Source organism: Pimephales promelas, chromosome 3 (assembly GCF_988280905.1).
Source record: "Pimephales promelas chromosome 3, fPimPro1.hap1.1, whole genome shotgun sequence".
NCBI lineage: Eukaryota > Metazoa > Chordata > Actinopteri > Cypriniformes > Leuciscidae > Pimephales > Pimephales promelas.
The window spans coordinates 12,876,713-12,890,150 of NC_142771.1; the positions used below are offsets into that span (position 1 = coordinate 12,876,713).

At 39.3% G+C, this 13,438-nt stretch overlaps 2 protein-coding genes across 2 annotated transcripts in view; one reads left to right on the forward strand and one right to left on the reverse strand.

Moving 5' to 3' along the window:
• The first annotated feature begins 1,250 nt into the window (after positions 1-1,250).
• Positions 1,251-12,347, forward strand: samd1a (sterile alpha motif domain containing 1a). Its single transcript, XM_039688904.2, has 7 exons — positions 1,251-1,735; positions 5,301-5,559; positions 6,741-6,850; positions 6,938-6,995; positions 9,001-9,076; positions 9,708-9,822; positions 11,766-12,347. Exons 1-7 carry the CDS (start codon positions 1,394-1,396, stop codon positions 11,916-11,918), a joined length of 1,113 nt encoding a protein of 370 aa, XP_039544838.2. The 5' UTR covers positions 1,251-1,393; the 3' UTR covers positions 11,919-12,347.
• Positions 12,348-13,181: 834 nt separating this feature from the next.
• Positions 13,182-13,438, reverse strand: part of tecra (trans-2,3-enoyl-CoA reductase a) — a 47,831-nt gene continuing 47,574 nt past the window's right edge. The window contains exon 11 of the mRNA XM_039685647.2: positions 13,182-13,421. Coding sequence (XP_039541581.2) covers positions 13,248-13,421 — 174 coding nt within the window. The 3' untranslated portion in view covers positions 13,182-13,247. The remainder of the gene's footprint in view (positions 13,422-13,438) is intronic.

Genomic DNA, 13,438 nt, shown 5'->3' on the forward strand with positions numbered 1-13,438 from the left:
CATATTTATCAGTTAGATTCAAGGCTGTTTAAAGACATTCAGCGTAGCACAGAATGCATCATATTTTATCATAGCAAATGTTTTACCATTTGTATGTGTAGCAAGAATTGGATTGTATTTTCCCCCTATAGATGACATCATTTTCTTGTGAGTCTAGTCATTAGTCACATGACATTATGTCTCAAAATGAACTGGCAGCACCCATGAGAAAAGATGGCGGATCACTTATGAATTTCAGGTGCTCTTGCACCAGACTAGTTGCTTTTGAGATGCATGGAAATGCTGACAGGAAATATAAATCTGCTTTAGCTGCAACGGAGCACACTGCATAATGCTCTATCCCACAATGCAATGCACATTATTTGACCTTCCATTTCTAGTGTCATCATAACCTGGAATTTCAATTCCAATCTTTTATAATTGATTGGATTTCCAGAATTTTAAGATGTTTAAGTCATAAAAAGCTACTTTTAAAGTTATTTAATGAAACCGCCAAACGATTCTGCGATTATGTTTGTTGCCTGATTAAAAGTCAGTGTGAAACAGAACTTGCAATTTAGTCTTTTCTCCCTCATTGCGGCGTATAAAAAGGATTGTTGAAGGAGAAAAAACGTTCGGTTTTGTTTATGGAGAATTAATTGGACGACTGTGGTTTGCTATTGGTTGATCTCATGTGAGTGACAGGTTCCCCCGCCCTCACGCTAAAGAAATGTCGCTGCAAGAGGAAGCTGAAGTTATTTTGATTTAACATTTTGAGGACACATGAATAAGACCGAAATAATGTATGGATAAATCGTAAATGCAACATTCCAGAAATACAATAAGAATTGTCCTTGATTTAATGGTGATTTTAAACATGAAGCGCAATAAGCTAATCTGACAACAATAGCATAAGACTGTTTGAGATCTTTATTGTTACAAAATGCCTTGTTTTGCTAACTTCTAGTAGCTAGCTGTTTTATTGGATTGCCAAACATTAACAGATTTTTACTGAATAACATTTAAAATTCCAAGGTTTTTTATTTATTTCTAAGACAACTGGCTTAATTTAACGATGGGTGTGAAAATAAAACGGGTTTTTATCGACGAATAATGCGTATTATTAACAAAACGTGCAACATGCTAGTAGTCGCATTCCAAACAGAACTTGCTGCACGTAGAACAACAGAACAGAGCAAATCCTCCTTAAATCTCCTAGTGGCGGGACGCGCATCTCGCGCATTCCACCTTAAGCGCTCAATGTGATCAACGCACGCGTACAGTATGTTTCCGTTTTTTTTTTTCTTTTTCTCCAGCGCGCTCGCGCCGCGACTCGAAAGACTGCGAGCGTCACGTCGAAGGCAACACTGACGCACTTCATCCACTCTATCAAGCTTGAAGCCCATTAGGAATAATGTCCAAGCCGTACAGAGAATGGATCCTGGGCTCCATAGACTCGCTGCGGTCGAGAAAAGCGCGACCGGACCTGGACAGAATTTGCAGAATGGTTAAAAGACGATACGGCTCGGACTGGGACCAAACCCGTTCAGAACTAGAGAAACTGATAGAGGAGCAAACGGTGCTGAAAGTCAACTATAAAGGCTCGGTGTCCTATCGCAACGCGGCAAAGGTGCTAAGAGGCAGGAGAAAAACCGAGCAGAGCAAGTGTGCGGTGAAACAGCCTTCTCTCGCGGACTGGAGCGCCGGCGACAGCGCTCTGGGTCCCGTGGATGAGGATCACATGGAGGATATGGAAGTAAGTAAACCTTAACCGAGCGCTGGCGCACTGAAAAGAGCGGCTGCGCTCCGGCTAAAACCACAGAGCCGCAATGGCAATCATTGGTGTTTTGTCACTAGTTTAACTGTTCTGGCGCATGAAACATGAAAGCAAGTGCACGCACGCACGCACAAACACACACACGCGCGCGCGGACTGGCGCAGACGGGGAGCGGCACGAACCTTCATGAGCGTCGGAAAATCGCCAACAATGGAAGCGCTTGATCTGATTCTGCGAGGTCGAGATCTTTCGGAGCGAGTTTTCGTTCGAGCGCAGACAGTCCCATAACTCAACTTTAGCGATAAAATCGTTGTCCGTTGATCCAAACTAGCGGTGGAAAAGTCACCAAAACATCACTGATCAGCCGACTGACGCATTTCGCACAAGGAGCGACACTGGAGGCACTTGCCATAGCGAATATTTACTACCGGGAGACCGCATTTGTCCACTTGTAGGGGTCGTGGCAAAGTAAATACGATAATTTATAGAGATCATTGAAGCGCAAGTCATTGCACGGGCTGATCTAGACGATCCTTTATGTGTGTGCACGCGAAGTGCGAACCAAGTCGTCATTGCTGCTCGTGAACTTGCGCTACTCATTAATCATGTGCACTACGGGGAACGTTAGTTTTGGATGTGTTTTAAAGGAGGAAAATGTCGGCTATAGCCACGTTTAACATTGGCTTGCTTTGGGACGCGCTTCTCTCAGACAGGCAGCGCGCCTCAGAGCGAAGCGGGGCGGGTTCATGAATATTAACTAGGCTGCGTGAAGTTCGCCTGTGGCGTTTTCAATTAATATTCATAAACTCGCCACGCTTCTCTCTGTCAAGCCGCTGAAGAACCGCCCGCGCACTTAATATTCATGAGCCCTTTCGGTTCGTTCTATGCGACTAGAGAGCGTTACGTAACTTAATATTCATGAGCCCGCTCGCTTCGTTCTGATATGCTGTTGGAGAAGGTTACGCTAATTAATATTCATGAGCCCGCCCCATTTCACTCTGAGGGCGCGCGGAGGAGAACCGCGACTCGCGCGAGTTCAGGCAGGGCGCCTCCGTTCAGAAATCTCACTCTCTAATGTTCGCCTCATACTGTATTACTAAGTTATTTCGCTATGCTTCCTGCTTTGGTAGTAATATCATAGCGTCAATCATCGCCAAAACCTGGGGTTCAAAGTGTAGGAAAAGACGGGCGACGAGGAATTTCTGTCTGAATAAACAGTGCGCGCGGCCTTCAGACACCAGACACTAAAGCTCGATTCGACGGTAATCCAGTTTTGCAGTGGGGCGGTTTTTGAGCATAATCACAAAGTGCGATAATCGAAATATATTCGTTTAAATGTATTGCTAAGCTGCATGCAGTCCTGTTTTCAGCCACTGAGTGAATGCTAATAGATGTTTTCTTTATTCCTCCTGCCTGGCTGCTTATGATTTTTAGTGAAAATATTTCTGGGCTATTGAACATTCCTCTGTTATTGCCCAGGACGGTTCACTGAACCCTTAACAAGACATGTTGGCACATTATATGGGTTAAGTTGACATAATGGGAGACTGCCATTAAATTATAGGCGTTTCAGACATTTTTTTTTACACAATTATTAAAAACAAAATAATGAAAGAAACAAAAACAACGCAAACGGCAAATCCCCCCAATGAAACAGCATAGTATGAACTGCACTATGAATTACATATACATAAGATATAAAACATATTCGATGAAAAGTAGTGAATTTTTTTTTATGCAGCAGGTAGGCCTATATGGCTGCATTTACGCTGCAGCTCTTGATTCCCAATTTCGATTTATCGAATTATTTTGACATCCAGATTACATCTTTTAAAAGTGACCCATATTGGAGATCTGCATTTACACTATAAACTTGGCGAAACAACCCCAGGTAGACGTACAGATCTGGAAGAGCTTATGCCAAAAAGGAAGTAAAAATAGCTTGATTTGCATTGGACAAAGACACAATGATAATAATGCAAGCATTTGCTTTCCACAACATCATTATAGGTCAGCAAAACGTTGGGTTTAGCCGCCATTAAAAAAAAAACAGTAATGTGATCATAGTTCGTTCAGCACTGTCGGTTTTTCAATGGCGTACAATTCATTTTGACAGGAGGATATCTGATCTGTCCTCTTGCAAGATTTATTTCCACATGAATGACCAATTGGAGAATATCGAAATCCATGTGCCTTTTTCAGGCTTGCTCGTTCGTGGGTCATATCCAGGGCTTGACATTAACTTTTTTGCTCACCTGCAACTGTGGCTTGTGGTTTTCCTAAGTTACCAGCAACTCAGCATTTTCACTGGACACAATTTTGGCATCGATACTACGGGGGAAAAACTGCCATATTTTTTTCTTTTTAATATTATCTCATAATTTGGCAGCAGGTATATTAGGCTGATGTCACTTTAAGACCTGACCCATGGATCCTTTATACTGTTACAAATGTGTATTCTTTCTCAACTGTTTACGTTCACTTCAAATATAACTGACTGTGTTTATGTGACCGGCCAAGACTGGCATTTTGTCATTATTTTGTATATTTGACTGTTTAAGCGCAATAAGGAGCAAAAAAGAACACTATTTAGTACTGAGAGGCTTCTTAATGTGCCGCACCTTTGGATGTGAGCAGAAAATTTGCCGGAATGGCTAAAATTATACACAATCTCATGCCAAAATTCAAGCCCTGTAACAGTAACAATATTCATCTGGAGCAAATGAAGCGAGTGAGTGAGGAGAGATGGGTTTGTGTGTGTATATCGCTGTGTTAATGTCAAGCCCTGGTCATATCTGTGCCCCATGGGAGGAAAAAAATCAGTAATTGGGTCACTTGAACCATATAAAGTAGATGCGGCCTATAAGACTTCAGTCAATTTAAGATCTTATGCACTTATTCAATGTATTGATAATTATTTAGAATCTATTTGGCCCAACTGTTTATTTTCCCTTTAGACATAACTGACTGTGTTTACATGAATATTCGCCAAGACCGGCATTTTGACACATAAATGTGTGTATTTTTCCCTTTCAAACGCAATAATTCAGCACTCATGCACTTCAGATGTGCACCACAGAAAGCCGGTACTAAATTCTGTTCTCAGTGAAGGTTTATTGTTCTTTTAATAACTCCTCATCAAGCATGACCCGCACTTTCTTCTTATTCATCCATGTTTCTTTGCTGCTCTATCGTGTTTAAGCAGTCCAATAGTGCATGGATGTATTTATACAGATAAACTATATAGAAAAATCTCTTATCGATCGTCATGTCGCCCAACCCTACTCTGCACCTTGAAAACCCCTGTAAAAATATGCTGATTTGATGCTTAAGAAACATTGCTATTATTATCAGTGTTGAAAACCGCTGTGCTGCTTCATATGATTCATCTTGAAAAAATGTTATGTATTTATCTATATATAAGTTATGAAAACTGTTAAAAACAGTTTCAGATGGCACACGTGATGCGTTCTGTTGAAGCCTCATGTTGCACTGGATTGTAGGCAGACTGATCAAGTAAAATAAAATCCTGCAATCTTTTTAGGACGAGATGTCGATGACGGCAGGAATGGACAGCAGTATGGATGAGGAGGGCGATGAGAGCAGTCTGGACGCCATGTGCGCTCAGAGCACCGCTGACTCGGGCATCAGCATGAGTCCCGTCACCAGCAGTAACACCAGTCTTCCTGTTCCTTCACCCACTTCCTCAAAGAACTCTCCTACCCATGATGCTCTGAGGCAGGACGCCGACAGCGCTTACACTCTGCCTGAGCACATACAACCAGCAGCCCAACAGGACACGGGTACGTACTACTGAAGATAAAACACCAAACTAACCAGCATTTAAACTGAGATGCTAATTTACATGCATTAGTTAAAATACAGAATCAATCTTTTGAAACCATACTGCAAATTAACATGATAAAGTCTGCATGGAATGCAAGATCTTCTCTCTCCTGTTGAGAACGACTTCTCAAACAAGACAAAATGTGGGGCGGGGCTTGGTTTTGTCCATCAGTAGTTGATTAGATAGTTGTAGTTTGCTATTGTTGGATCTCATGTGATTGACAGGTTGCTCCGCCCTCACCCCTGTAAACACATTATCAGAGAAGAGATGGAGCGGAAGTTATTCTGATTAGATATTATAGGGAAATTAATTAGAAAAATAATGATGTTCACAGATGAATCATTTACAATAAACTGCGATATAAAAACATACATAAAAAATAAAATTGTCCATTTTGATTTCATGGGGACTTTAACGTTATGGTTTTCCTTATAATATCTAATCAGAATAACTTCCCCTCCATCTCTGCTCTTCTCTGATAATGTGTTTACTGGTGTGAGGGCGGAGCGACGTGTCACTCAAATGAGATAATCAACTCTCTAATCAACTACTTATGGACAAAACCAAGCCCCGCCCCACATTTTTTCTTGTTCGAGAAGTCGTTTCATTTGGATATACAGTACATCGGAACAGAAAATATAAGATCTTCCATTTCATGCACCCTCAGTTAAAGCTGGCATCCTACTAGTATAGCCGAATGTTAGTCGGTAAACTTCATTAATAGAATTGTTTGAGAATCAGAGGCCCTGTTTATAGCTGGTATTATGATGCTTTTTGGTCGATTGCATCACAAGTAGACTAGAGAAACACATTCCCGTTTACACCTGGTGTTTTAATCTGTATCTTTTGTCCACTTTCAACCACTTTTGTCCTGACTTTTGTCCTATGGGTCAGTTAATCTATGGGCTTTTTCAGATCTTTTGAACTAATAGATGAAATAAGCTTGCGCTATTTACACATGAACACGATCTATGATGACGGAAAAACATAGAGAGAGCAGCAGCTTTTGTTTTAAAACTTTGAAGAAAATTTGAAGTAAAAGTCCAAAGACAAAAACATTCAATCACACATTTTGACGGCGTAAATGTTCGACATGAAGAGATTTCAGCTGACGGTATTTGTCATTGTGGCCCACAGGGTCCGTGGAGTCCTTGCAAGAGGCAGCGGCCATCTGTCTCTCCGCTCTTAAAGCCGAGGAGGAGCCGAGGGTGGAGGAGAGCGTGGCCACCCCTGATCCAGTCACGCCGGTGAGCACATCCGTCCTGCTTCCAGTCACAGCACATCTGTCATGTTCCTCTGCGTCTCTGTGTCATATTGTGCGTGTCTGTCTTCAGGACGAGGCGGTGATGGCAGACGGAGGGCCTCACGCTGTCTCTAATCATGCTGAGGAGGGTGAGGATTGTACCTGTTCTCCTTAACTTCCATAACGTATCAGGGTCAGAAATTACGTTTTCCATTAAAGGTGCAGTAAGCAATTTCTGAGAAACACTGTTGAAAGTGGATGTGACCAAGCAGCATAACACACTTGTTGCCAATCAGCAGGAGGGGGCGTGTCCACTCATGATGGGGAGGAGAGAGTGAGCAAATCAGCTGTAGGAGGCGTGTCTACTCAATATGAGAAGGAGAGATAGTCAATCAGCAGTAGGGGGCGTGTCCATGCATGATGGGGAGGAGGAATAGTGAGCCAATCAGCAAGGGGGCGTGTCCACTCATGATGGGGGAGGAGGAAGTGTGAACCAATCAGCAGTAGAGGGCGTGTCCAATCATGATGGGGGAGGAGGAAGTGTGAACCAATCAGCAGTAGAGGGCGTGTCCAATCATGATGGGGGAGGAGAGAGTGAGCAATTGAGCAGTAGGGGGTGTGTCTACTCATGATGGGGGAGGAAAGATAGTGAGCCAATCAGCAGGAGGAGCGTGTCACTCATGATGGGGAGGAGAGAGAGTGAGCCAATCAGTTGCAGGGGGTGTGTCACTTATGATGGGGGAGAGAGAGTGAGCAAGAAAGAGATTTGAAGAAAGATTGTAGAAAGAGAGATGGCTGAGAGACATTACAAAAGATAAAAGCTCAGAGGAATATCACTGGAAAATGTAGGGTTATGATCAGGAAAGAGCTCCATGTTAATATCAGATAACCAGAGTTTCTTTCCTGCGCTGGAGAGACTGAATCAGGCTGAGGCCTGAAAACAGACATACTTGAGTAACATTGGTTTGCTGGCACTCGGTGCTGTAACATGCATGGAAAGTCACAGAACCAAGATTATTATTATACCAAGCATTATTTTGCTCCTCTTCAGCTATGATAAATATCCACTCTTGCATTGCGTGTTCATGCATTTTGGGGGCGGAGCAATGAAGCAATTTCAAATATCAACAGTGTTTCTCATAAATCACTTACTGCACCTTTAAGGACCAATTTTTGCCCCTGGAAGTAATTTCCAGAGGCTTTTTTATTTTTTATTTTTTATTTTTTTACCTTTGTCAGGGTAATTTTTATGTTTATGTATCTGTGTTGTCGTTTTTTATGTGTATCTTGTTTATGTCAAATACTTACATTTAACCAATTTCTACAACTAATGAGAATAATAGACTGTTAAAAATAATAAACATCAATGAAAACTATCATATAATTTCAAAGTTGGAATGGAAGCTGCTTATGAAATAGCATTTATGTTTATTTACTCAGACTGTTTATTGCTGCTCATGTGTGTATTTACAATATAAATGCATAATGAATAGCCTACATTAAGAATATACTACATTATAAAATTAAAAAAATAACATTACAGAGTATGGTTGCAGTTTTATTACAAAGATTACTGTCAATTTATTACTCTTGATATTGTAATAATGATAATTATTGTCAATTAATAGAATACAAAAAAAAGTTTGTGTTTGGGGAAACAGCATGTCATATTCCTGTAGTCTGCACAGACAAAACAAAACAAAAACTGTTTGTGAATTAGTTTTGCATTAGAAAATCAAGACTTCACATTGGTTGTTTTTTTTTTAGAAAAACAAACGTTTATTCAAATTAGGAATAAAGTGAGTTAGTGAGCGTTTGTTCTTTCACCTGTGACTAATGTAAACGTCACTGATTGGCCAATGCTTTCATGTGCTCAACAGAAATGCGAGTGATTGGTTGTAATGCTCAATGCTGCAAAAAAAAAAAAAAAATCTAAATGCGAAATCTAAATGTATGACCAAAATCAACACTATTCAATCATGTTCACACTTCACTTCAATCGCAACAGTCATGATAGGTTTCGTTTATTTGTGCATCTTGAATTTGGGGGACATTGTAGTGGCATTTTTGCCCCAAGTCCCCATTCATTTCTGAACCAGCACCAAATCTATCAACTCATTGTACATATATTTTTTTCAAATTGTGCTTTCACAGGTGAAATGTGCAATAAGGAGCCCAAGAGCACGATAGAGGAAGAAACGATTAACAATGGAGAGATGAATAATGAAAAGTGAGTGAAAGTTAACATTTTCTTTGTATCTTTGGCAATAAACACTGAAATATCAAGACCTAAAGTTCTAGAGTGGCATTTCTGTGGCATCAAGCACAATTGGACAAATAATAAATGATTTCAAACACGTCATCATCCCAGCTAACAGGGAACCTTCGCAGAACATTGGCTAACATTCTGGAAAGCTTCTCTCAAAGTTATGACAAAAAACCTTCTTCCAGTTACCTGGTCTTTAATAATGCTCTCAGAACATTATTTTTTTTTTCATTACTTTTTTTTTAATGCATTTCTATTTGTTTCAAAGCATTCAAAATTCAAAAAGTAACAGTCCTATGATGTTTATTAAATCATCAAATGGAACGTTCGCTTACTCTTCTTTGCTAATCTTCACATAAACACAAATAAAACATTTAAAAACTGGATGTTTTGAACGTTCTGTGAACATTCAGAAATAACGTTTCTATAACTTTATCAAAACATTCTTAGAACGTATTTTAGGACGTGCCATTTGTCAGGTAGTACCACCTCAAACTCACACCATTGGTTAATATATTATTGTTGTGATATGGAGTAGCCTAGTCTGCATTGCTCATGAACTTTGAGGTTTGAAGCTGTTTTTGTCCATTCTCAGTGAAGCGGTGAAGGAAGAAGTTGTGCAGGACCCTCTGCTTTGGAGCGTGGCCGATGTGGCCCGTTACTTCACGTCCGTGGGTTTCCCTGAGCAGGCGCTGGCTTTCAGGACACAGGTTAGTGCTGTAGTCAAACAAACCGGTCAAGAATATGTGCTAGTTATAGTTAACCCAAAAATCTAAAGAAAGAAAAAAGTGCCAGAAAAATAAATGCCAGAAAAATTGTGTTTTTTTTTTAAATTTATTTATGCTGATTTTAGACTTGCCACGGCCTTGGAAAGACAATTATTAGGATGTTTTTAAATTGCTATTTCCAGTTTCTAGCTCTAAAATATTTTACTACCTTTTTAAGTGCTTTGTCCAGATTTTAAATGATGAAAAGGTGCAGGAGTGAAAAAAACAAACTGTTTTACATTATTTCTTTAATCAGAGTTATCATTGGAAAACAACACTGGCAATACAATAATAGTTATTACAAAACAAAACCTTAAGTCAAACATCCTTTTTGTACACATTGTGATAAATTCTCTAGTCCGTACCAATTTCTGTATTTATCTGTATTATTGTTATTTTGGTACCATAGCACAAAGTATGGTAACTATTTTATTTACATACGGTTACAGAACAAGCACTGAGCGCAGGTTGTGACATCATTCCTTCACCACTCAACGGAATGGATTCTGACTAATTTAAACACCTCTGATTGGCCATTGCATTCAGTTTCTCAACAGATATGTCTGTGATTGGCTACCATGTTCAGCGCTGTAAAAAGAATTGTAAATAAAATAAAAACCTTTGACATTTTTCACGGTGTGTTCACACAAATATGGAAAGTCCGCGGGTACCGGACTGACACGATACTCAATACTACCAGTACGGCAGATATTGTTACGTTTTAAAAACTTCAGTATCGACTTGGTAACAAACTTTTGACCACCCCAATGAATATTTGACTTTTTTTTTTTCAGATAATTTTACTATTTTTACCAAAGTTTGTCACTCCAATAAACAGTGCCATTAAAATTCAACTTATAGATGTTCAAAAACTAGTTTGACTAAAAGATTCACTGCAATTTTTTTTCTTTCTTTTTGAAAGTAGTAGGATCAATAGGAGTTAAAGTCCCCGTGAACCGGAAGTCGCAAACGATTTTTCTCCAGTGCTGTGACGTATTTCCAAGTGAAACGGAATATTGAACAGAGGGCAGGGTTTTACTCTAGCGCTCCTCCTCTCCATCTCTCGCTCATAGTAAACTAACGGTTTGAGGGGAGTGGTTAAGCGTTTCCCCACCCAAACTGTGAAACCTACGTCATCAGAAAAAGAAACCGTTCCAGACCGGAAGTAACTTTTCAGATTTTGATTAAAGATTACCAAGGTAAAACATTTTTTTAATATATTTTTACTTGCACGGATTAATTGTTCACCACAAGACTAGTAATATGCGCTAACAAAGTAAATAGGTTCAATTTTGATTTCACGGGGACTTTAAATGTGTTTAATACTTTTATCAATCGATATTACAATCATATGACCATACGATGATATTAGCCAAGAAAAACATGCTACAGTATAAGCAATAGACTACACTCTTAGGTTTACCAAGGCTGCATTTATTTGATAAAAAATACAGTAAAAACTGTAATATTGTGAAATATTATTAGTTTAAAATTAGTTTCTACTTGAATATAATATAAATTGTAATTTATTCCTGTGATCATCATCACTCCAGTCTTGATCCTTCAGAAATCATTCTAAAATGATGATTTGATGCTCAAGAAACATTTCTGATGATTATTAGTATTGAAAAACAGTTATGCTGCTCATTTTTTTCAGAATTTTTGATGAATAAAGTTTTAAAAAAAGTCTTTACTCTCACTTTTGATTGTTTTAATGTGTCCTTGCTGAATAAAAGTAGTGATTTCTTTAAAACAAAAACGAGAGAAAAAACAACCCTTGAACGCTATTGTAGACCATCTCTTTTTATATTCAGAATGTCTCAGAATGTGTTAAATGTCTTGGATCGGTGCCGCAGATCTCCAGTAACCTTTGTATCTTCCGACAGGAAATAGATGGGAAGTCCTTACTGCTGATGCAGCGCAGTGACGTGTTGACTGGTCTATCGATCAGACTCGGCCCCGCTCTCAAAATCTATGAGAATCATGTGAAGGTACTGCAGAGAAGCCAGTTTCAGGAGGACAGCCGCCTCTTCTCATAGTGCTGGTTTTCAGCCAAACGGACTGAAATGCTCCTGGTTCAGAGAGCCGGCCATGAAATGAGGGGAAACTTTAACTCTTTAAGACTTGATTTGCACAATCCTCCTCAGCCGATCTTCTCTTCTTCCTGGTGAGGACATGCCGCATGATTCAGCCCTGTCTTCTGTTCTGTCCTGTGTCGGCGTCCGTCTGTTCGTCCCTCACAGGGCTGATGGGACCATTCATCTTAGTAGAAGTGTTATTTGTTTCAATGGTGGAGCTTTTCATTCACCAGTGTTTATTGTCAGATATAATTTACAGAGTAGCAATATTGTATAAACATTGTGTTCCTGTCCCATTAAATGTACGATGTTAAGCGACGTTTTACTGCAGTCTTTAAATGGACATGCAAAGTTAGGAAATAAATTCCAGTTTCAGAATCTGAAATTGCAGTTGTGGCGTTAATCTTTTCTGTTGTGCATCGCGCCTGCCAAGAAGAGACATGGAGCGAGTTACTAGCTATGTCTCCAACCACCTATTATTATGTTTCCCTATTTAAATACAGTTACACGAGTAGTGTAACTCGAATGGTGTAAAAGAATGGTGACACAAAATAAAACATTGCTCTTTAATAAGTGTGTAAAAGAAATGGATTACTATAATGTATGGCAGAATGTATTATTACTGCACCGACTTCATAGATGTATATGCGCCGAGTCGAGTACCCCTTTAAGCACCCCTTAAGATCTTTAATGGTCTTAAAAAAGAGGCTAAATATGCATTTCTTTGAAATATACCCTTGACATGTTCATCAAATTAACCCAGGTAAAGTAAGCCAATCTGATAAAAGATTACCATAAATTCACACAATCAAAAAAAGCAATAGCATAAAATTGTTGCCACGTCAGATGTATTGCTTGGAAATACATTATTTCTGCTACATGCAAATGAAGTCATTTCTGAAGAATGAATCGAAGTCTTATATTTGCCTCAAGATAAAGGCAGTCTTTAATTCACATCATGGCTTCTCACCACAGACAAAAAGAGTCTCTTTGGATTTCTAGGTTGTAGTACTTTGTCTGCTAATTGTTTGTGTTCCTACACATTTGCACAATTTTCTGCAAATCGTGTATATGAAAAGTAAAATGTTTTTTTTAATTTATGATTATTAAAATAGAGCAACTTTACCTGATATAAATACAACATTACAGTGTCTCATTACTTACTGCAGTTATTTCATACAATAATATATATTAAGACTTTCTGTATATGTATAAACTAGCAAAATGTTTGTAAAGAAAGAAAGAAAGAAAAAGAAAATCTTGTTTTTTTTTTAGTGGTGTGTTTTCCTGCTATAGGATGAAAGGTAGGATTGGGGAGCGCAGTGTGGGATACTCTTTGAACTCCTTCAGGTAGCTGCGATGCTTTCCTTTGGCCCAAATCGTCATCTGTATAAATCCCACCACAGTGAAGAACAACACGGGCACACACTGGGTCATCAGTGTGAATCCAATCCAGGAGCCCAGCTACAGAAGTACAGAAA

Coding starts and splice junctions, on each gene's coding strand:
- samd1a (XM_039688904.2), top strand. CDS start 1,394: ATGTCCAAGCCGTACAGAGAATGGATCCTGGGCTCCATAGACTCGCTG. Junction 6,851..6,937: donor CCCCTGATCCAGTCACGCCG/GTGAGCACATCC, acceptor GTCTGTCTTCAG/GACGAGGCGGTGATGGCAGA. Junction 6,996..9,000: donor CTCTAATCATGCTGAGGAGG/GTGAGGATTGTA, acceptor GTGCTTTCACAG/GTGAAATGTGCAATAAGGAG.